The sequence below is a fragment of the Neovison vison genome, chromosome 9 (genome assembly GCF_020171115.1).
Source record: "Neovison vison isolate M4711 chromosome 9, ASM_NN_V1, whole genome shotgun sequence".
Taxonomy (NCBI): domain Eukaryota; kingdom Metazoa; phylum Chordata; class Mammalia; order Carnivora; family Mustelidae; genus Neogale; species Neogale vison.
In genome coordinates, this window is record NC_058099.1 from 7,807,118 (window position 1) to 7,831,161 (window position 24,044).

The window sequence follows — 24,044 nt, forward strand, 5'->3', positions numbered from 1 at the left end:
GCCGGTCTGTCCCCCTGTAATGAGGGCAGATCTGGATAACTTGGCATTGGGGAAGGCCTCTCCCACCTCTCCCCACTCCCTCTGATTGAGCTAAAGCCCTCCCCCGCTCCCCCAGCCCTCACCCCCTCTTCTGCCCCTGCTCCTCCAGCCCTCACCCCCTCCTCTGCCCCGGCCTCACCAGGCCCCAGCGAGGACTCAGAAGGATCAGGCTGGAGGTGGGTTTATTGACATTCCTGCCTCGGGTCAGGAGAGGCAGATCTGGAGAGCAGAGTCAGGAGGGGCTGGCGTGGCCCATGGCACAAGGCCTGCACTCAGCATGCACGGGCAAGTCCATCTGAGGCCAGCCCATGGCAGTCTGGGGGGGACGCCCCACACCCGCTCCGCACTCGGCCAGGGCCCTCCCACACTTCCACCACCCGACAGAGGGGGACGGCACTGTCCTTGTTACCCTGATGAGGACACTTAGGCTCCAGGAGGGCTGCTGAGGGCTGTAACCTGCCACGGTGGAACTGCTGTGAAGTGCCCGAGGCCAGGACCATCCCCCTCCCCAGCCCAGGTGTGCTTGGACAGGAAGGGGGGCTGCTCCCAGGTCGTGAGGAAGGGCCCTGGGGCAGAGGGGGGTGGTCTCAAGCAGAGCAGGAGTCAGGGTTGGGTGGGCTGGAGCATGGGGCCCCGGGGGGTGGCTGGGACTCAGCTGTGGTAGAGCCGCAGGCACTGAGCGATCTCCTGGCGGCACAGCGGGCACGTGCGCAGGGGCTGGCAGCACTGGTGGCAGCAGCAGACGTGGCCGCAGTTGAGGAAGATCATCTGGGCCTGAGGAGAGACCGTGGGTGCGTCTGGGTCCCGCCCCTGCCTGTCCTCAGTGATGGAGGCCCCGGACCGCCTGCTGTCCTTTACCCTCAGAACCTGCTACCACGGTCCTCACGCCCCATCCCAGCGGCACACGAGTCTCTCGGCCACCTCTCTTGCACGCTCCGCGCCTAACAGCTGCCCAGGAGACCACGCTGGGTCTAACCCGCCCTGCTGCTGGACCTGGAGGCTGTCCTGGAGCACTTCCTCTTGGCAGGACTTCCCCTGAGCATTAATAACCGAGGATGCGCTCCCAGCCCGTTCAAGGCTGCTCGGTACAGCACCGCTCGGTAGAGCGAACGGGGCGGGGGTGGGGAGGGCCACTGCCCCAGACTTACCTCCCGCTCCAGGCACACGACGCATTCTGAGGTCGGCATCTCCAGCTCCGCGGGGGGAGCAGACGGGGTTGCAGGCTCGGGAAGCTCCTCAGGGGCAGTGGGCACCTCCAGGGCCTCAAGGGCCTCACCCTTGGGTGGGTTCGGCAGCTCTGTGGGGACCAGAGGAACAGGCTGAGCCAGGGTCATGTCCCCATGATCCCAACCCCCCAGGGGGTCCCCTGGCTCTGCCTGCTGAGTACAGTGCGCCAAGGTGGGATACTCAGATCCCACAGGAGGGCTAAGGGCCTCCTTATTGCTTCTGAGCCTCATTCTCCATCTGTAGGACAGGAGTGCGGACTGGCGGGCAGGGCAGGCCACAGTGTTGGTGACCTGGGGCCTCTAACCCCGGACCATTGCCCGGATCCTTCACAGCGACCCTGCAGGGAGGCCTTGTCGCTTTCACAGAAGAGCAGCCGTTTGCCGGAGACTACAGGACCCCCCACCCGCCAACCCCCTGCCACCAGAGCCATGGGGCAGGAGCCCTTGGTTAGGGGCTCTGTGGGGGGACAGGGGCTGTGCTCACAGCTTCTCCACCAGGTCTCCCAGGAGACCACCCGGGAGCCGGGAGAGGAATGAGAAGGCCCCAAGGCTGCCCCTCACCGCCCTAGAGCAGGCATCCCCTGCGCGGGGCCCAAGAGCAGCGCATCAGAATCGGCCCTTACAAACCGTCTCTCATGATCACACAATGTACACCACAGCCCTGAGTCCTCTCCATCCCCGACGCCAACCTGATCTCGGTTCAGCCTTTTCCATGAACCCTGTGGTTTGAATTATGAGTTTTCATAACTGGAAAAGCCTGAAGATTTTCTTTTTTAAAGGCTGTGACAACACTAGGCTCTCTGAAGGTACCATGGTGCCCCCAAGCCATCACTGTAAAGGGTTCTTCCATGTTTAACGTGACACCAAGCGAGTTCTGGGAGCAGGAAGAGGATGCCAGGAAAAGGACCGGAGGTCCCCTGCCCCTTCCGCAGCCGAGGAGGAGCTGGTCCACTCAGCCCTCCCTGCAGCTGGGCGGCACCAGGAAGAAGCTGTAAGCAGCCTCGATGGGGAAGGACCTGCTGGTCGCTTCTGGCTCCTGCTAGCCCTGGGGATTTTGGGGAGATGGTGGGAGGCAGCCATCATCTGAGAGGCTCAGAGTGAAGGACGTTTGTCTGCCAGGAGGGGGCCCCCAGCTCCTGATGCCAAACTCACCCGGACCTGCAGTGTGACAGGAGGAAGGTGGCAGTGCAGGGAAAACCGGCAGGGGAGGAAGGAGCCATTTCATGCATTACTTGCTATTACAGAACTATTAGTTAAATGCATTTTTTAGGTTGGGCCAATGTCCCTGGAATAAAATTTTCTGGAAAGCTGGAGCCTGTGGACCGGACGCAGGCACCGGCCCAGACACCTAGAGACCTCCTCCTCCCCAGCGGCAACCAGCTCTTGCCTCATCCCTGCAATCTGCTCTCTGTCCTGAGCAGCCCCAGCCTGAGATGGCGGTGTCGTGGGCTCGCCGGCCCCGCAGCCCAGGCATGCCCTCTCCTGTCCCTGTCCCAGACTCCCTCCCTTCTCAAGCCCCCTCGGCCTCTTCTCGGGGGAGGCATGAAGCTCAGCGGCCCAGCCATCGGCCAGCTGTGTGCCATTATGGGAAACACATGAACATCTCGGTTTCCTCCTCCGTCAAATGAGAACAGCAGCAGCCGCCTCTCGGGGCTGACACGGCGCCACGCCATGGGGCAGGTGCGGTGGTCGGCAAACGCCCAGCGCCTGGGGGGTGCTCGGCCCACGGGAGCCCCTGCCTCCCACATCCACTCCGATGTCAGGACAGCACCGAGGTTTCCCCAGGCATCCAGACACAGGTAGGAGTGCCTTTACGAGCCACCTTTACCCCTTCGCACGTCATCACAAACATCCTTCCACGTCCACATGGCAGGCCTGTTCCAGGCACAGTGTCAGGCACTGGTATGGCTGCTTTTTCCCTCTGTGCCAGGGCCCGGGGTATGTGGCTCCCAGTGTCCGTACGGTAGGTTTAGGGAAGGTTATAGGACAGGGCACCAGAAGGAACCTTCTCCCTCTTCCCCCCTCACCCCCAGAACACCCATTTTTATGGCCTGTTTTCTTCCCATTTGGAAAGCTATTCCTTTAGGAGGAAGCCTTAAGGACTGGTAGGGGCTAGAACCGGCCCTTACGTCTCGTTCCGAGACCCAGCCCCCAGCCCCTTGAGCACAGTCCACAGTGAGCCTGGGGCCTCTGCTCAGGAGATGCCCCGTACGGGTACCTGGCCGGATCCTGGCTGCGGCCAGCAGCTCCCGCACCCTCCGCAGGATCTCGTGCTGCAGGCCAGCTTCCGAGACGCCCACCTGCCGCAGTTCAAGGAAGAGCAAGTTAGGGCCTGGGAGGCGGGCTGGGAGCTCACTAGCCAGGGCAGAGCCACCAGGATCACCTCCTTCCTGGCTTCTGGCACCTTCACCTGGAAATGCGGAGGCCTGGGCCCCCGGGTCAGCATGTGGCAGTGCCGCACCCTAGCTGTGAAGGTGACCAGGGGGCAGGGAGGGACACTGAGGCCCCAAAGGGAACACCAGTAAGAGCCATGGTTTAGCATGGGCTTGCCCTGCGCTGGGGCAGGGACCCCGCTGATGGCTTCACTTGTGAGACCACACGTCCCCCCACGACAACAGGTGAGTCAGGACCCACAGTCAGAGTTCACAGGAAGGGGCAGGGAGTTCCCATTGAGACTGAGCTGCTAAGAAGCGGCAGTGTCACAGACCCTCGGGTGACACAGCCCCTGTATGTGACCCATTAGTTTCTGGGTCAAGGACAGGCCACATGGCACAGTGACTGACAGCATGGCCTCTGGGACCAGACCACCCATGCTCGAGGCCTGACTGCTGGGTGACATCGGGCAAGCTACCACCTGGCCGTGTCACCACTTCCTCCTCTGAGAAACGACAAAGAGGACACCCGCCTGACGGGCCTGTTGGGGGGTTAGCGTGGGAAAAGCTACGGGGCTGTGGGCTGTCCTCGTCATCCGGCTCTTTTGAAGAGTAAAAGAACTAACACAAGCCGGAGCTCAGCCTCCACCCAGGAGGACCCCAGGCTCAGGCAGCGCTGTCCTTACGAGGGCTGCGAAGCTGGGGGTGGGCCAGGGCCGGACCCGACAACCTCCAAAGACTCGTCCTGGGCCTACAACGTGAAGGTCCAGTGTGAGTGGGGGGAGTAGTCTGGGGTCAGGCAGCGGGTGTGCAGGTTACCCCCAGGGGGCCAGGGACCCACACGGTGGGTGTTCTGGCTTGTGAGGAAGCATGGGGGCCCCGGAACACTGGTTCATGGAAGGCGGCACCAAGAGCAGCAGGAGGGCAAGCGGACCCCCAGCGGCCCGGACAGCGGGCTCACTCAGCCCTCCACCTGCCCCGAGGGGCTGCCACCTCACCTTGGCCAGGTCGGCAGGGCTCATGCGGCTCAGCGTGTCCAGCGAGATGCGGTGGTGGGCGAACAGGGGCAGATAGTGTTCCGCCGAGAGATCCACCAGGAGGGCGGCCAGCTGGCGCTCCAGGCCCTCCTCCTGCAGGACAGACCCAGGGGAGAAGCTGACCACGCTACCAACATGGCCTCGTTATTTACAACAACAAATCGAGGCTCTGAACACATTTAATAGAATATACAAAACGCTTCCTTGCAACTTTTCCTACAAAAATGATGTGAGCACAGAGATAAAGATGCAAGGAAGTGCACTGCCCATCTGCCTGTTTAAATCAACAAGGGCAAATTCAGATACTAAATACTACGCACTTGTTTGGAAATGATAGGATGACCTACTACGTGTATGGCTGGAGAACTGCCCGTCGTTATCGTTAGGAGAAAAAAAAACAGTTTGCCACAATAGTGTGTACCAAAAAGGACTTCATTTGTATTAAAACCCAAAAACCCAGTGTGTGTTGGGGGGTGGAAGGACCCCATCCGTTCTGCCCACGGCGGGGCGGGGCGGGTTTGCAAGAGGCTCCTGTGCCTCCCCCCGCCACTGCGCACACAGGCTCTGCCCCACACCAGAAGGAAGGCACTGCTCTCTCTTTTCCGTCCCCGCCAGGGCCTAGCACAGGACCTGGCACGCTCGTCAGCGGAAACGTGAACAGAACGGAACCAGAAAGCTCGAGCAGCCGGGCACCCCGAGGCGTGGGAGGCTCTCCGAGACGGTGGAGGCCAGCATCCCTACCTGCAGCTTCAAGGACAAGGGTTTCTGGTTCAAAAGCCGTTGATACTGAATCAGCCAGTAGTTTTCCTGCTTGGTTTCGCTTTTGGCTTCTAACTCTGTCTGCCAAGGACAAAGTCGGCATCATTAGTTACGAGCCAGTAAGTAAAAACTGTAATGATCGGGACCGAGCCTCAGGCTGGCGGAGCGCACTTGCTCTTCGACAGAGAACTGTCGCAGCCACCGCGGTCTCCCCACTTAAACTGCTGATCTGGGAAAGGCAGGAAGTGCCTTGACCCCAGCTTCCTGCCGCGAACAATCTCAGCCGGGCACACCTGGGCTTGAGGCCCGACTCTGGGCTCCGGGCGCCTGCCACCAGGCTCTGCGGGCCGCTGCTCGGGCTCATGCTCCAGTGACAAGCAGGGAGAGACACAAGATTCTAAGGACAATATGAGCGTCTGGAGTGGGCTTCACCCTTCTGACAGAGCTGGAGAACAACGGACCTGCTACTGAAACGGATCCCTTCATTCCGCCGCACACAAGGAGTCAGCGACGGCTGCTCTGGCCTCACATGGCTCCAGGTGCTGAGGCCAGTGCCCCGAACAAATGACACAAACAGCATCAGCAGCCGCTACCATTTTCAGGACGCTACGGGCCAGAGCCCGCTCTGCACCCAGTTTCCTGAATTCACCAGCTCCGTGTGGGGGTCTGACTTCCAGGGTGAGCAAAGGGAGGTTCAGAGTGATTAGGAACCTGCCCAGGGTCAGGCCAGGACTTGGACCCAGGCCTGTGTTGCTTGGGAACTGTGCTCTGAGCAAGCCAGGACTGCGGCCACACCCTGGGGGCCAGAGGAGATGTGGGCAGTGAGATTTCTGCACAGGCCTTGGGGACCGACGGTCCTCTGGTCATCCCTCCCAGACCTTGCTGAGCTGTGGCCCTCCGCAAGTTGCGGACACAGCTCTCTTCTGGTGCCCATGACCCTGTCAAGACCTGCTGAGGTGGGGCTTCCTCCCCTGGGTGGTGAGTGCCCTGAGGGCCCTGGAGGGCGGGAGCACAGGGCCAGAGCACCGGCCACTGATGCGCCATGCTAACGCGTGTTGGCGTGTTAATACGGTTTGCAGGCGAACCACGAGCAGTGGGCAGCTGATCGGTCCACACACACCACAGGGGCTAGTGTGGGGCTCTGGAAGCTGGTATCACTCTTCCCTGCTCTCTGCACAGGGCTCCACCCACAACGGAGCTCAGAGACGACCTGGAGCACTAAAGACACCATAGGATCGACAAACCTCTGAGCTCTGGAATCTGTCCCCAGTGCTCCGATGCACACGGGGTCTGGAGGAATGATCCCCATCTGCTCCCTTTAAATGGGGCTCTGCCACCCTGACAATGTGCCAGAGTCAAACCCACTTGGGTACAGGGGACAGCTGGGCAACGCCTGTCAAACGCTTATGAAACAGGGGCACCTGGGTGGCTCAGTGGGTTAAAGCCTCTGCCTTCGGCTCAGGTCATGGTCCCAGGGTCCTGGGATCGAGTCCCACATTGGGCTCTCTGCTCGGTAGGGAGCCTGCTTCCCCTCCTTCTCTCTCTGGCTGCCTCTCTGCCTGCTTGTGATCTCTGTCAAATAAATAAGTAAAAATCTTAAAAAAAAAAAAAAGCTTATGAAACAGCCTGCCCTTGACACAAAGTTCTCTCCTGGGCATTGGTTTTGAATAAATACTCACGACTGCTCTCAATACTTAGCTACAAAAACAGAGAGCATTCCTTAGAAAAGTAAAGAGCTGGAAGTAGTCTGAATGTTTGGCAACGGGCTAGGATGGCCCACCCGAATGCAGCCAGGAAGCACGTGGAGGACATGTGAGGGACACAACGAGAACCGATGCAAGTGAGCGGGCTCGAAGCGTGTGCCATCTTACGTTTCCAGGGCACACGTGTGCGCAGCTGTAAATATGCATCGTGGTGCTCAGAAAACAATCAGAACGTCAGCATCAGAGAACTCCCAGAAGAGTCGTTCCTTCGTGTGTCCCATCTTTTCTTTGATGAGCAACTGTTACTCGAATAACAAAAGCACCTCTAAGAATGGCGAGAAGGTGTGGGGGGAAAGCGAACCCATGTGTGACATGGAACCCAGAAGCCAGGCGCACCAGAATTTCCCGGAGCTCTTCCTCTCGCCGCGTCTTCTCCTTGAGCAGCTGCTGGAGCAGGGAGCTCAGGGCCCAGCGCTGCTCGGCGATCACCTCCTGCAACATAAGAGCACGCCCAGTGCCGCTGGAAGCTCACCGCTCTGGAGCCAGTAGCCCCCCCCAGGGGGTGGCGGAATCCCCCCCTTCATTTCCCAGAAGGCAGCTGGGATCCCACAGTGGGTCCAACTCAACTAGGCAGAGGGTTGGGGGACAGAGCCGAGGGTCCCCATTGCCCGGGCATCCCCTCCTCATCTTCATCCCGTGGGGGTCAGGCCAGGTGTGGGATCTAGTGACCGATGACAATGGAATGGTAAGAAACAGCAAACAAAGGAAATGACAAGCCATAGGTGCATGACTGCAATCTCACGGACTACAGAGCACGTGGGCGGAAGCACAGGCAAGGAGGGTTGGCGTGTAACCCCACGTGGGTCTGGAAGATTCTACCCAGATGGAGGCACATGCAAACTGGAGTGTGGTCCTCACTTGTTTCTTACTCTTAGAAACCCATGGCGGCCCCCACATGGGAGCCCCACAAGCTCTGACAGGCAGGGGACATGGGCACCCGCCAAGCACGGGGCTGCATCTTCTCTGAGAGCTCCCCCTCCCCTCATCTCTAAGACCATGGCAAGGCTCACAAAGCGCTTTGCATTGGCTAGCTCGCCCCAGTGTGATGGCCCTAGGACACAGGCTGGGCCTGGAAGAGGAGTTCCTTTTGTGGAAGGGAAAAATGGAGGCCTCGGAGGGGAAGTGACCTGCCTTGGGTCACACAGCACATCTGTGGCAGACCTGAGACTAGGATCGTAGACCTCGGCACACTTTCACTGAGTTGAGAAGCCATGGGACAATCCAAGACTTCTCTGCTGAGGATAGACAGACACAGGGACAGACAGAAGGCTCTGCTCAGAAGCCTGATATGGGGCCCAGGTCCTCCCACACCATTGATCCATCTGCTTTCGAACATTTGGGTGGAGATCAAAGCAGGGCAAGGTCCAGCCCTCTTTCCCCACCTGCCCAGGACACACAGCTTGACTACAAAGAACAAAGCCCAGGTCCCAGACATGCAGTCCAGAATGCCGCCTGCTACGCCCTGCCACCCCCACGCTCTATAAACAGGACCCCCAGGCAGAGCTCCCAGAGAAGCCACCTGCAGGGAGTGACACAGTAACAGCTGGGCCCTCTCCTCCAGACATCCTTGGGACACCAAGAAAGCTCCTTCCCCAGAGAAGGTCAGCCCGTGAGTTGAACCTGCACCCCAGAAGCATGGCTTAAAGACACGGGGAGTTCAGCAGTGACCCTGCTTCAAAACAAAGAAAAGGCAGAGATGGAGATGGGCCTGGGTGAGCCTTGGCAATGAAACCCTCCTTCCTCTGACCCTCCTGCTGAGCAACAGGCTGCCCCGACCCTAACCTTGGCCTGCGCTGGGCTCGCCCCCCAGGCTGTGCTCCTGTCATAGCCACAGAGGAGCCTGCCTGCCTGCTGGGGAGCAGTGCAGGGAGGGAGGCAGGGAGGAGGGGCAGGCTGGGAGCCCTACATACCTGAAGTGCCTCTGTGTCCAGGGACTTCCTCTTTACCTCCAGCTGTGTCAGCTGCAATAACTCAGTTTCTATTAACTTAATCTAAACAGAAGACGAAACAGGGTTTTTATATTCATATTAAGCAAGGTTCAAATCTGTGCTGCTCTCTGAAGGCTAAGTGGAGTCTCAGAGACCTTTTGGGGGTGGGGGTTGGGAATGAAGGGGACTGGGGTGCCTTGGGAACCCCCTCAGCGGGGCTTTAAAAGAATTAGTTGTTTCAGGGCCCAAGTGCTTGGGCAGGGCATGGACAGGCCTGGCCTTGGAGGGCCCATTCCAGGGAGGCTCACGGCTTATGGAATGGAGATGGTCCTGCCTTTAAGGTTCAGACCAGAGTGCAGAAAGAACATGGGTCCTCACAGAGCCTGGCATTTGCTGGAGCCTCTCGCTTCCTCTAACTGCCATCACAGAGGAGAGCAGAGGGTAATGGACTGAGAATAGCGATGGCAGCAGCTGATGCTTCCAGAACATTCTGTGTGCAAGGCTTGTGCTGTGTACTTCATCTGTGTCATGTCATCAAGTCTCCCCTAGTTATTAGCAGGTATTATTGCCTCCATTTTGCAGATGAGGAAACGGAGGCTCAGAGTGGTTAAGTAACTTCAAGGACACAGAGCAGGTTGGTGAGGGAGCCCTTTCCCAGGCCTCTCCCAGCTCGGGGGCTGAAGGGGAACGGCTGGCCAGCTGCGTCAGAACCACCCACAGGGAGGATGTCTGGGGTCAGACCCCACAGCCAGTGACTTCTCCACCCTGAGCCTGTGACCCTCTGGCCCTTGCCCCTAAGTTCCTATGGCCCCACCAACCCCTGGTCAGAGGAATGAGCTTCATGTCCGGCAAGGTGGGATTGAAATTAAAGAGGGGAAGAAAAAGGTTAAGTTGGTTTGGGCCAAAAAAAAGAGAAAAGAATACAAAGAAAAAAAAAAAACATGCGAAAACGTAAAATTCAAAGTGTGCTGAAGAGGACGCGATGAGCATTCCCGCAGCCCGAAAGCTCCTCCGTTTCCAGCCCCCAGGAAAGCCCAGGGGGCCCAACACAGCCCAGACCAGAGCACAGCTCCCTCCGGGCAAGGCGGCCTCCCCTGCCCGCCAGGTGAGACGCCCCGGCTCCCCGGGTTCAGAGCTGATGGAGGCCGCCAGGGTGGAGCTGACTGCTTGCCCCGGCGAGGGGCTCCCGCCTGGGGCCCGGTGGACGCAGGGCTGCCCAAGCAGTGGCCGAGGGGCATCCTGAGAAAGAGCGGAACCGTACACTGCAGGGGTGGTGCGGGGTTGGGGGAGGGGGATGGCTGAGCTGGCGCGTGAGAAGGCCAGCTCTGCAGTCTGGGAAAGCTCGCAGGAGGGGGCCAGTGGCGTCCGCCCCCCAGCCCTCACCTGGTTCCTGATCTGCCGGTGCATCAGGTCTCTCTTCACCTGGAGGGCCTCAAACGCGGCCTTCTGCATGGCGCTCTGCAACGGAAACCCCGGTCGGCGGGTGCCCGGGGCCTCGCGTTCCCAGGGGCCCGGGCCGGGGACAAACACACAATGTGCTCAGAATCCTTCAGGGAAGACCTCTCTGTCTCAGAGGGAACGTAACTGCTCGGCTCACTTGTTCACATTCTAGAAATAACCCCTGTGCAAGGCTTACTAGCGCTGGACACTAGGTTCTCTGGCACAGAATTTCCGCACGGGGGGGTGTCGGTGCCTTCATTGCCCCGTTTCACGAGGAAGGGGAGGGGGCCCAGAGGGGCGCCATCTGGAAGCGAGAGAAGTCGAAAGGCCCCAGACGCTCTCCTGCGGGCTCCGTCTCCACGGAGTGATCACCAAGTCCTGCCCCGAAGTCCTCACAAGGGAGGCTTGTCTAAATCTCAGAGGCCAGAAAACCACCCTGCTCGCTCCCTCCTCTCCTGAGAGTCTACCAGTTCTAAACATACTAAGCCTCTTGGGTCTTCCAAGCTGAGGACAGACTCCATGCAGACTTTCCATGCTCTGCCTCTGGCTGCCTGTGCCCGTCTCGAGCCCCTGCCCTCAAGCCCTGGGCAAGGGCTCACCTCCTGCAGGATCTGGCTGATGGCTTTGTTCTGATCCATCTGCTGCCATGACAGAATCTGCTGGAACCGCTCATCCATTTCGGCCATGCTGCCGGAAAGACAGCAAATTAATTCACGCTCTGAACGTTTTCTGAGCATCTACCATGTGCCAGGAACCTTGGAGATCAAGATAAACCAGGTACTCACTCAATAATAATACTCAAGAAGCACCTGCTGGGGGCTACCTCCTGGGCCAGGCACAGACATAGAGTCTGTCTGAGAAGGAAGGAGACAGACTCGGTGCGTCTAGCTGCTCTCATCCACCACCCCCCCCCCCCCCGTCAGAATCCCCTCTACGGTGCCCTTTGAAGTGGCGGCCTGCCTTCGGCCCTCCCACCTCCACCAACAAGGAGCTCATGACCTCCCAGGTGGGCCACTTGGACTGTGAGAAAGCGCTCCCTCTGGGACAGCGCCATCCATGCCCCACCCGACACCCCCAGCATTTTCCACCTCAGCCACGGATCTGCTCTTAGATCCTGGAACAAGTCTAGTGATTTTGGCACAAAAATCCAAATCTTGAAGCCCCACGTAGGTCCATACTTTGGCATATTCTTGGTTTTGAGTTTGTTTCATAGTAATAGTTGTTATTTATTGGCCCCCTTTGTGGCAAACACCATGCTCGTTAAACCCTCTAACCACTCCGGGGGTAGGTACTGTGACTTATCCCCATTTTTCTGTAAGGAAATTGAGGCGCAGAAGGGAAATGGACTGACCCAACACTTCAGTTACAGCAGAAGGGGAAACCTGAGACCAGGTCTATCTGCCGCCAGGGCCCGCACTAAGCTTCATATTCTACCACCAGGAAAGAAGAAAGTCCCCACACGTGTGAGGACGCGGGGAGGCTGATGGCTGTGCCTATCACCTAGACAGGGGGAGAAACACCAGGGCTCCTGGCCTGTCTCTTAAGCACCAAGAGTTCTTCTCCTCTTCACCTGGCTGTGCCAACACGCGCGGCTTCTTCAACAGACTGACCCACAGTGATGCAGTGAACTTGGCCAGCCAGACCCAGCGCTGTCACCAGCGTGAAAGCAACCTCTCCCCATCCCCTCCAGGGCACGCCGCCCCCGACCTCTGCGGACCCTTGGAGGTCAAGGTGTGCACCACGGTCAAGAGCACACTTCCACTCTGCCTGGCTTTGAACCCCGGCTCAGCCACCTGCTGGCTGGGCTTCCGTGCGTGTGTCAGAGAGTCTCTCTGAGGCTGAGCTGTGGTGGCAAAACCAGGCTAATGACATGGTCCCTCAGAGTCAGCGGGCCAACACACAGCCCTTGGCCGAGTGCCTGGCTCACAGGAAGTGCAGAAAGTGGGAGTGACTGCTGTCCTGTTACCAGCTGCCTGACCCAATCGTGGGGTCCAGGTCCATGAGGAGACACGAAGAGCAGTCACCACTTGCCCGACGCACGACCAAGGTTGGGGGGTGGATCGCAATGCCCAGCGCTCACCCCACGGTCCTGGGCCCCGAGCTGGTGCCCCCAACCCAGGAAGCCTGTCCTTACCTTACCTGGAACAGGCCTGCTGGACCAAGCTCTGCCTCTGAGACTCGTAGGCCATCTGGACGAGCCGGCTCTTACAGCTCTCGGTCAGCATCCGCTGCATGGCGGCTGAGGAGACACCGGGGTGGGGTTGAGGGCCACGGCTCCTGGGGGCATCGGGGGGTTCACCTCATCACCCACCTCACAGTCACCCTTAAAAAACACTTTTTTAAAAACAGATTTGAGAGAGGGAGAGGGAGAGCGTGCACGCATGTGAGCAGGAGAGGGGCAGAGGGGGTGGCAGAGAGGACCCCCCAGCAGACTTTCTGCTGAGCACGGAGCCCAATGCGGGACTTGATCTCACAACCCAGAGATCATAACCTGAGCTAAAACCAAGAGTCAGATGCTTAACTGACTGAGCCACCCAGGCGTTGTCCCTCCGCCCCGCCGAAATTTTTAAACTGTGGAAGTAACTTAAGCTTAAAAAGGCTAATTGTAAAACACCAAGCAGCACACACACAAAATCTTCTATAATCTTATCACCCAGAGGTACTGTGATATATGTTCTCCTAGTCAATTTCTAACGCATATTTATGCATTTTTAAAAAATTGGGATGAAAAACTGAAAGCAGACAACTCAGCAGGTTTCTGTACACCCACGGTCAGAGCAGTGGGAGTCACAAACACCAGAAGGTGGAAACAACCCAAGTGTTCATGAACAGACGGATGAACAAGTTGGGGGGGAGGGAGGAGGCACACAGACGGAATATTACTCAGCCTTCAAAAAGGAAAATTCTGGCCCCTGCTCCAGCAGGGATGAAACCTGAGGACATTCTGCTGAGTCAAAGAAACCCGTCGTGAAATGACAGATACTGTAGTGTCCCGCTTACGAGGGTTACCTAGTGTTATCAGATTCGGCGAGACAGAAAGTAGAATGGGGGTCCTATGTAGGCTGGGGGAGGGGATGGAGCATCTGTTTATTGGGGACAGAACTGCAGTCGGGCAGAGGAGGCTCTGGGCCTGGACGGTGGCAGCCGCTCAGCAATGTGGGTGTGCTTTGGGCCTCAGAATCGCACGACTGCAAGTGGTTAAGGCAGCAGAGTTTAGGTCATGTATTTAACTATGACAAAAAAAAATCACGATGTGACCACACTGACCACACCACTTCTCACTTTTCAAGACTGCCTCCCCACGTGCACGTGGCCGTGTGAGGCGCTGGCTGCAGGTTCCTATCACCTAGATGTGTGAGGCGCTGGCTGCAGGTTCCTGCAGGTTCCTGCAGGACACGGATCACCAAGATTTAGAGAATGCTCTATTTGGGGCATTTGGTCTCTTGCAATTATTAAACAATAAACGTCCTTGCTCAAACATCCTTATGCAATTAGAATATTTCCAAAGATTAATTTTTGAAAGGGCACAGTTTTAAGGCCGTGAATGACAGGAGTTACCCTTTCTGCCCTCCAGAAAGATCCTGCTGATTCATATTCCCTTTGGCAGGGCCCAGGACAGCCCGATACCATATGTCCTCAACAAGGGTTATTACCTTCTCTTGACTTTATGTCGTTTTTATGGAAATTTATTTTAGTCATAAAAATAGTACATGATCACTTTTGAAAAGCTACACAATAAGGAAGCTTGAAAAGGTGAAAACAAAAGTTCTCGGTACTGACACTATTCCTAATCACTCGATTGATTAGTAAACATCTTTTGGAGATGCAGACACAGTTTTTCTTTCTAAATGGTGGATAACAGGAACCTTAAAATAAGGACATTGACAACACCTCATCAGGAGAGAGCGAGAGGAAGTGGCGTACGCACGGGGTTTGGCACAGGGCCTGGCGCACAGTATCCCGCCGCGCCCGGCTCCGGTATCCAGGCCCGGGAGGACAGGGGCCAGCCAAGAAGAATTATTCCTTATTTTAAAACAGGAGGAACAGACTCCTGGATTTCCTTGGCACGTGGCTTGATGCTCGCAGCGCTGAGGATCAGACAGGGAGCCCCTCCTGCCACCATCAACTGCGAACACAGTGTGCTGCCCCAGGACCACTTCTTGGGAATGGCAGGATAGGGAGCTCCCGGCAACACAGGAGGGGCCGACCACCTCTTTTTTTTTTTTAAGATTTTATTTATTTATCAGAGAGAGAGAGAGCGAGAGCGAGCACAGGCAGACAGAGAGGCAGGCAGAGGCAGAGGGAGAAGCAGGCTCCCTGCCGAGCAAGGAGCCCGATGCGGGACTCGATCCCAGGACGCTGGGATCATGACCTGAGCTGAAGGCAGCTGCTCAACCAACTGAGCCACCCAGGCATCCCAGACCACACCTCTTGATAACAGAAATCCTACAGCCTCTCCGAAGTGCCCACTCAGTGCCAGGCAGCACAGCATCTGACCCTCAAAATGACCCCAAATGAGAATTACTGTTCTCCCCATTTCACAGATAAAAACACAGAGGCTCGGAGGAGTTAGGGACCAATAATGGCCCTGAGGTCATATGGCTTGCTCTGGGTTGAGCCTGACCTCAGGGCCCTCCTGGACTTCACTGCCCCCTCTTGAGCCCATAGTACCTGACCTACAGGGAGAAGGCGGCCTCCCCCCGCCGCCCCCCAAGTCAGATAAGCTCTGTTCCCAGGACCCTACACCCCTCCCCACTCACAGGCAATCTCACGTCTCCGCAGGTTCTCTGTCTCCTCCTGGGTTATGGACATCAACTGTTCCATCCTTATTCTAGGAACAAAAAAATTAATAAAATCTATCCATTTACTCAGCAGATGTAACACTTCTGACAGGGAATCCCATCAGAGCAGCGCCGCCTTCCCGGGGAAGTCCTCCTGGCTGCGCCCACCCAGACAAGCTCCCGCCGCACCCCGCCGCACCCCGGCTCGCGGCAGCCCTGCATCAACACCTGAGCATTCCCTTCGGAAAACGGGCAAAGGACAGAAACGGCCACTTCACGGATGCTTAAATACAAGTGACCCGTAACCACCCAGAAAGAGGCGTCCATCACGGATACCGGGAGGACAATCTCGCCCGCAGGCTGGGGGGCGGGGAGCACTGAGCACCGGGCAGCCTGAGAGGAGCAAGAACCGGCAAAGTGTCTTCTGGAAGGCAGTGCGGAAAGACCCGTCAGAAGGTCGTCTGAACATTTCCTCCACAAATATTCATGTCAACACCTCCGGGTATGTTTAGGAGATAGTCACTAGAATAGTGCTGGTCGCTATGAAGCTCCGGGAACTCCCATGTCACAGACGACTGATTCAGGTACAATCACACAATAAATAGCCTACAGCTATTGGGAACAAGGCTGCTGGCGGGGAGATACATCCGTGATACAGAAAATGAATGTTAAGAAGCTACTGCGTGGCGGCTGTGTCCCCCCGGTAAGCTAGTCTTCGTGGCCCAGACGGAACGGCTCTCCAAAGGGGTATGTTTGGTTGAAAGCAGCATCTGAGCACCTCTGCCTCCAGCCCAGGCCCACGGGCTGCTCAAGGGAAGGTCACAATGACACGCCCCGCGGCCCCACTCCGCGCACCCAAACAAGGAGAGGGCACTTGGTCCGCGTGTGCCAGATAAACGGGCCACAGCCGGGCTGGGCCCTGACTGCTCTCGGCTCCCGCAGCACCATGGCTGAAGGGGCCAGGTCAGGGGACCATCCTGCCGTTCTTCCCAAACGGCCAGGGGCCTGGAAGACCGGCACAGGGACTGCAGCAGGGCCCACGCTGCTCTTCTGGGATTCCTGGGAACCAGGAGATTTCGGATTCTGGATAATCCCACAGGGGAGAGGGGAAAGCAGAAAGGGAGCTCTTCCTTCTCAGCTAGCCTCTTTCCTAAAGCGGTGTGTCTCGATAAACCTGGAAACACGGAAAACACAACTGAAAAAACCCAAAGATCACCGCCTCTAACTTCTGCCTCTGGGCAATGTTTGGTTTGCCACTCAGGGTGGCTCTTTGCGCTCTGAGCACAGATCCAGGCCGTGTCTTGAAGAAATCAGATGCTGCTTCAGTTTAATTCCGGCCTCTTTTATACTTTGCAACAGACTGTTTCCCTTAATGAGAAATGGATTTTTCTCTGATTTTTTTTAACACTAGCCATCCAGTGGACATTACACGTGTTTTTATTTACGTCTCAGTTTTTCTCAGTGTTAAACTTGCAGGTAGTGATTCTATTTAATTCAATATTCCCTAAGGAGGTGAATCCCCTTACAGCTTTAGGAAGACTTTGTGGCATAATCCTTGAGAATCCCAAGATCTTCTCTCCCGGAAACCTCTTCCCTGGCCCCAAGGCAGCACAGACATAGCGCTAGAGAGAAACACTAACCTTTCATTTTCCAGCGACTTCAAGATCTCAGAACTTTTCTTCTGCCTGTGGAGCAAACCCGAAGCGTGAAGGGCCACTACAGCTGTCACTGGTAGGCCTGTTCCCGACAGAAGGGCCCTCCCAGCGCTGCACTGGCTGCACAGAGGGGGCTTAGGAACCGGCTGGGGTTCTCAGTGCAGAACCTTGGGGCTCTGTGTCCTTGGGCAGGGACTCAGCCACACCAAGCCCCAACTCATCTGCAAAATGGGATCCTCACAGAAAAAGCCTCCCGGAGTACTTGTAAGGAGTGAGTGAGCGAGGGTACACAAAGGGCCCGGCCCGTAAGCAGCAGCTGACACAGGGCAGCTTTCCGGGACGCCCCGGTGGGGAGAGCACGCCGCTGGCACACGGCAGGCCTGCCGGCTCACCTGGGCCCCGTGGAACTGCTGCGTGACGGAGCGAGTGAGAAGCCAGGGAGGCCTGGAAGCAACAAGGTCGCGGCAAAAGCCCGTTCCGGAGGCTTTCCACAAAGGCCCCCAACTAGAGGTTCTGGAGACCTCTATCTGGCTTCCTTTCCCCCAAGCCCACTGAGGCCGGCTCCTAGCAGCACCTACCCTGAACAGGATTTGATAAGGCAAATTTCAGTACAGCTGACCTTAGCCCAACGGGTCACTGGAACCTAAAATACTGGAGCAGAGTATGATCTCAACTCTCTTGCTAAACCCACTCATTTCACAGACCAGGCCCCTGGGAGGCACGGGTCCGAGGACAAGCGACAGACCAGGTCAGACCCGGCGCAGACACTTTTCCCTTCGGGCTGGTGCAAAAAGTGGCACCAAGGCCGGACCCTACCAACAAAAGCCTCAGGCAGGAGTGGAGACTGGAGACTGTAAGGGAGAGAGGGACCCCTGGCCTGGGCTCTTCAAAGGGTACCAAGGTCAGGGAAGGTCCTGGGTCTGGGGAGTGGGGGCCTGACCTCTGGTTCTCCTGCAGGAGTTTCTGGATCCGGCTGGAGATGTTCTGCTCCGTCTGCTTCAGCTGCTCCTGCAGCCGCTGGCGCTCGGCGTCCAGGTAGCGTTGCCGCGCGCTCAGGCCCTGCTCCAGCCGGGACTGCTCCTGCAGCGGGACAGGCGGCCTGAGCGGGCAGCAAGGGGCCCCGTCCTGCCAGGCCTTTCTGTGTCATCTTGGCCCTGGTCTTCCCCTTGCTAGGCCCCGGGGAGGCCATTACGCATGAGGAGGCTGGGCTAGGTGTTCTTCCAGGCCAACCCCCCAGGCCCTGGAAGACCAAGGGAGAGCGCTTACTCCCACTGCCTCCCCGCAGCAGCGGGCCCCCGGCAGGAAGCGTGCAGACAAGCCCACCCCACTTGGCCGTTCACAGACCTCCTTGACCGTCTGAAGGATCTCGTCCTTCTGATTGTTGCTCTGCTGGAGGAGCTGGGCATGCTCTCGCTGCCCGAGTTCCAGACGCCGCTCAAACTCCAATTTCTCCAGCATCTTCTGTTCCTGCAAGAACATAGATTCTGGTGATGCCCGGCAAGGCTCTGTGGTGTCAGGACCTGGGAGCAGGGTGAATCCGTGCCTCAGCTCCCAGGAGTGCGGGCTATAGGTCTGAACACTGAGCAAAACCCTCCAAGCCCAGCGCCTCCCGTTACCCCCCGCCCCTGCTGCAGGGCCCAACTGTAATAAAACATTGTTTACTGTCAGAGGCTAGGGCTTTGGAGTCTGGGGTCCTTGAGCCTCAGACTGCTCATCCGTGGTGGAGAAACCCTGCCACCACTGAGGCTGCATAAGGATGTGGCGAGGCACGGTATCAAGAGAGAAACTTCAGTTTGCCCTCTAATTTGGAGACAGGAAGAACTCTTTCCCTCAAATCTTTTATCCTAGATCTTTGATAAAAACAAAAGTGGCCAAGGAGGATAGACATTTTCTTACCTTCCTCTTCTCATAGTCTGAGAACCTATTCTGCGGGGGAAAAAAAGACAGTGGTCAGGAGAAGGGGGCAGCAGTGGGATTCCCAGTCCGTGGCCAGAATCTTGGGGCAGCCAGACACAGGCTTCAGCCCCAAAGCACTGCATCGGAGTGGGGGGGGGCGGGTGGGGATGAGGGGGAAGGGTAGTCTGATAGAGGATCCCAGAGGGTTCCAGCGGACAGCAGGGAGGAGAACCACCAGGCTTGGCACACAGTAGCAAGCTCTTCAGGAGGGTTCTATGGGTGAAGCCCCAAGAAGGTGTGGTGCTCCACAAGGGGGATCAAGAAGTGGGAGGTGTGGTTCCCTATCCGTACAGTATATCCACAGTGCCCCTGAACTCCAGCCGTCCAAAACAAACGCACAAAGGGACACGTACAGGCTACTGCAGAACTGCTGTAAAGAGTGACAACCCTGGCAACAGCTCATCGACTTTAGTAAGTCACGGCGACTCCATGCAGCGGGTCACACAGCTATGCAGTAACAGGGCAAAGTGGGGGATGCTACAGAGAAAGGGGCCTGCCACCTGCCACTCTGTGTGCAGCGGGATCCTGTTCTTGTAAGAACAGCAACAAAACTCAACTCGGAGTTTCAGTTGAGACTGGACTCAGGAAGGAGATGCATTAACAGTTTGTGACGATTACCTCTGGGGGTGGGACGGGGGAGGGAGAGGAGGGGACATGCGCTTAGTTTACATATTTCTGTATTGCTCAGACTGGTAAGGAGGAGCATGAGTTCCTCTTGTAGTTAAACATCAACAAACACACACAGGTATCTTTAAGTATTTTTAAATACTTAAATAAGTGTTTTTAAAAAGATTTTATTTATTTATTTGACAGACAGAGATCACAAGTAGGCAGAGAGGCAGGCAGAGAGAAACAGGCTCCCCGCTGAGCAGAGAGCCCAATGCAGGGCTCGATCCCAGGACCCTGGAATCATGACCTGAGCCGAAGGCAGAGGCTTTAACCCACTGAGCCACCCTCAAATAAGTATTTTAAGTATCTTGTTATCCAGCTCGGAGACCAGGATCAATCTGTCTGAGCTGGAAAAGCAGCATATTATAAGGAAATTGGGTTTGTCCTATGCAGAGGTAGGAGTAAAATTTTAAAAATTAATTTTAATTATACAGATAATGTCGGCGTATATTCTCCTTATGAAAAAATTTAAAAACAGCCTATATGGTATCCATAGACCATTCCCTCAGCCTGATCCTGGTTCCCTCCAGCCCCCCTGCCATGTAACTACCATTATTAGACCCAAGTACACACATTTACATAAAATTTGTGCTTCTGGAAAATAGAGAAGATTTGTCTGTGTATGCTCACATGCAAATGTGTTACAATGAAAGCAAAATTCACATTCTGTAAAATTCCTTCTTTTTAGTATGCAGTTCTAGTCATGTAGCGGTCACGACAATCAAGGCAGAGAACCACTCCTTCACCTCCAAAATTCCCTTGTGCCCCTCCGTCATCAAACTGTCCTCCTACCCATCCTCCTGCTCCTTTCTCCCCCCCCAGTTAGTGGCTATTGCTGATCTGTTTCCCTATATATTTGAACCTTCTTTCTGAACATAGAAGGGTACTATACTATCTCCACCGTGGTCTGCAGCCTGCCCTTTTCACCTACCCATCTGTCCTGTGATCCAAGTTTGGATAGATCTAGGGCATAGTAGGGACAGGACACAGCTGTCTCAGCCTTTGCCCACTGACAAACATTAAGGGGCCTTCCAATATTTCCCTACTGCAAATAAGGCAGCAAGGAACATTCTCGCCAATGTCTCCCTGGACAAGTGTCTCTCTCTGGGTATGTGCCGAGAATTTGGAATCCTGAATCATGGGGCAATGGCCATGGCCATTTAAATTTCTGACCCCTATTACCAGGTTATCTTCCGCAGGGGGAACACCAGTTTCTATTTCCCAAGAGCAACTGATGAGGCCACAGTTTCCCCACACTCTGGCCAAGAAATTATCAAAGTGACATTTGTGCCAATCTGAAGGAGGTAACGTATTTTGTTGTTTTAGTTTACTGGGTCTCTGATTACTAGGGGAATTGGGCATTTTTTTTTTTTTTTTTGCGTTTACCGATTATCTGTATTGTTTTTTGTTTAAGTTGTTACAGCCAATGTAGGGCTTGAGTGCACGACCTGGGGATCAAGAGTTAGGTGCTTTATTGACTGACCAGCCAGGTGCCCCTCATCTGTACTGGTTTACTCTGTAAAGTACCTGTTGACAGATCTTTGTCTTTTTTTTTTTTTTTTTTACCCCCTCTCGGGATGGTTTGCTGTGTTTTACTGCTTTGAAAGAGCTCTTTATATATTCAGCCTGCTAATCCTGCATCAGAAATGTCTGCTGCATTCTCCTCAAGGATTTTGATGGATTCCTTTCTCATACTGAGGTCCTTGAGGAGAACACAGGCAGCAACCTCTTTGACCTCAGCCTCAGCAACTTCTTCCTAGGAACATCGCCAAAGGCAAGGGAAGCAAGGGCAAAAATGAACTATTGGGACTTCATCAAGATCAAAAGCTTTTGCACAGCAAAGGAAACAGTTAACAAAACCAAAAGACAACTGACAGAATGGGAGAAGATATTTGCAAACGACATATCAGATAAAGGGCTAGTACCCCAAATCTATAAAGGGCTCAGCAAACTCAACACCCAAAGAACAAATAATCTAATCAAGAAATGGGCAGAAGACATGAACAGATATTTCTGCAAAGAAGACATCCGGATGGCCAACACACACCTGAAAAAGTGCTCCACATCACTCGGCATCAGGGAAATCCAAATTAAAACCACAATGAGATACAACCTCACACCAGTCAGAATGGCTAAAATTAACAAGTCAGGAAATGACAGATGCTGGCGAGGATGAGGAGAAAGGGGAACCCTCCTACACTGTTGGTGGGAATGCAAGCTGGTGCAACCACTCTGGAAAATAGCATGGAGGCTCCTCAAAAAGTTGAAAATAGAGCTACCCTACAACCCGGCAATCACACTACCGGGTATTTACCCCAAAGATACAAATGTAGTGATCTGAAGGGGCACTTGCACCTGCCTATTTATAGCAGCAATGTCCACAATAGCCAAACTATGGAAAAAGCCTAGATGTCCATCAACAGATGAATGGATAAAGAAGATGTGGTTCACATATAAAATGGAATACTATGCAGCCATCAAAAATGAAATCTTGCCATTTGCGATGACATGGATGGAACTAGAGGGTATTATATTTAGCAAAATAAGTCAATCAGAGAAAGACAATTATCATATGATCTCCCTGATATGAGGAAGTTGAGAGGCAAAGTTTGGGGGGTTTGGGAGGTAGGAAAAGAATAAGTGAAACAAGATGGGATCAGGAGGGAGACAAACCATAAGAGACTCTTTATCTCACAAAACAAACTGAGAGTTGCAAAGGGGAGAGGGGTATGGAGAGGGTGGTGGGGTTATGGACATTGGGAAAGGTATGTGCTATGGTGAGTGCTGTGAAGTGTGTAAACCTGGCGATTCACAGACCTGTACCCCTGGGCTAATAATACATTATATGTTAATAAAAAATAAAAATTAAAAAAATTAAGTACAATAATGAGATAAAAAACATAATTAAGTTTAAAAAAAAAAGAAACGTTTGCTGCAAATAATTCCTCAGAGTATAAATTGCCACAATTTCCCTGGATAGAGATCTTCCTCCTCTCTAGTTCTCACTGAGCTGCCAGAAGAAAGATAAAACTCCAAAGGAATGCATGGTGGTATGTCCAACAGGAAGGGGGGGCACCAGGGAACCAGAGATTAATAAAAAGTCCTTGGAAGATAAGAAGCCAAACTTGGCAGTTGGTCCCCCTCGCCGCCACCCCCCCCATCCCACCATCAGGGCCCTGTGGGAGTGCGGGGGGGGAAGAGGTGGCTTCTCATTGGCTCCCATGTCAGGGGCTCCTGGCTGACGTGGCAAACTCTGACCAAGATTCCTCCTCGGTGCCCGTCCTAGGCTAGCTCACCCCTGGGACCAGGGAGGGCCGGCCCCTCGCTGTGTTGACACGTGTGCCTTCCTCACTTCTCCACAGAGAGCACGACAGGCGTTCTGTACAGCAAGGGGCACCGAGGCAGGAAGTACTTGCTGAGAGACAACAATGAACGACACAGACACGATCCCCACGCTCACAAAGCTTTATCTAGCAGGAGAGATAGACATAAATCATCTCCTGTGTAATTCTTCATTTATGGCCGTGATAAGTGTTCCCCAGGAAACGTGGGGGCACCCCGAGAACATATAGCAGGGAACGTGACCCGGGTTAATGTGACAGGGAGAATTCTCAGAGGACATGGGATTTGGACACAACTGAAGGAGAAGGTGGAGTTAGCGAGAGGTGAGCCAGGAGAACTCCAGATTGGGAAGGGGGAGAGGGAAACTGCAAGTTCAAAGGTCCTGAAGGGTTCAGGGAGCAGAGAGGAGCCTGGCGCACCTGCTGTTTGGGGAGGTGGCGCAGGCTTGGAGAGCATCTCAGCACACTGGTCTGGACTGAGGTGAATTCTAGTTTGGTGGAGGAATTCAGGGCCTGCAGCTCTGAACACCCCTCCCAATGACCAGGTTCCCGGCACACACACCCCCACTCCTGTCAGGAGCCAGGTACGCCTTACCTGCCACTCCACCTCCTCCCGGCAGAGTCTGTCCGAGGGCCCGTCTGGGCTGTCCCGGGGGGTGTCGCCTCCATCCTGCTCCAGGACTGGCAGCAGGTACTGAGAAGGGGGGTAGTATTCCAGCCCTGACTCTGCAAGAGAAGACACAAGCTGATCAGGAAGGAGGGGACAGAACCGTCAGCTCCTGCAGCCTCTGACTTCCTTCCCAGTGTCCTGCCCTAGCTGCCTGGTCCCCTGCTTCCCTGCTCCCCTGCCCCGGACTGAATGGAGCCCTCCGTCTTGCTCACCAGTCCTGATGCCAGGCCCCGGAACTTGGAAAGTGCTCAAGAAGTATCAGCTGAGCGAACAGACAGGCTGGCCAGCCGCCTCTTTATCATCCACGTGAGAATGAGGTGATGAGAAAAGCCTGGGGGAGATTAGTGGAGAAGCCTGATCCACCATCTCCTTGCCTAAACCTTGGGCAAGATGCTTGCCTTCTCTGGC

General features: G+C 55.4%; 1 protein-coding gene across 2 annotated transcripts in view; it reads right to left on the reverse strand.

Moving 5' to 3' along the window:
- Positions 1 to 204: 204 nt before the first annotated feature.
- The window catches only part of LRSAM1 (leucine rich repeat and sterile alpha motif containing 1), a 39,975-nt gene continuing 16,135 nt past the window's right edge, over positions 205 to 24,044 (reverse strand). For both annotated transcript variants that reach the window (XM_044264858.1, XM_044264857.1), the window contains 16 exons: positions 23,562 to 23,692; positions 18,897 to 18,926; positions 18,345 to 18,467; positions 17,941 to 18,080; positions 16,986 to 17,030; positions 15,325 to 15,395; positions 12,704 to 12,803; positions 11,164 to 11,251; positions 10,508 to 10,582; positions 9,107 to 9,187; positions 7,533 to 7,628; positions 5,416 to 5,514; positions 4,636 to 4,767; positions 3,484 to 3,565; positions 1,188 to 1,336; positions 205 to 813 (listed from right to left, as the gene is read on the reverse strand). In XM_044264858.1, the coding sequence (XP_044120793.1) occupies positions 691 to 813; positions 1,188 to 1,336; positions 3,484 to 3,565; positions 4,636 to 4,767; positions 5,416 to 5,514; positions 7,533 to 7,628; positions 9,107 to 9,187; positions 10,508 to 10,582; positions 11,164 to 11,251; positions 12,704 to 12,803; positions 15,325 to 15,395; positions 16,986 to 17,030; positions 17,941 to 18,080; positions 18,345 to 18,467; positions 18,897 to 18,926; positions 23,562 to 23,692 (1,565 nt within the window). In that variant the 3' untranslated portion in view covers positions 205 to 690. The remainder of the gene's footprint in view (positions 814 to 1,187; positions 1,337 to 3,483; positions 3,566 to 4,635; positions 4,768 to 5,415; positions 5,515 to 7,532; positions 7,629 to 9,106; positions 9,188 to 10,507; positions 10,583 to 11,163; positions 11,252 to 12,703; positions 12,804 to 15,324; positions 15,396 to 16,985; positions 17,031 to 17,940; positions 18,081 to 18,344; positions 18,468 to 18,896; positions 18,927 to 23,561; positions 23,693 to 24,044) is intronic.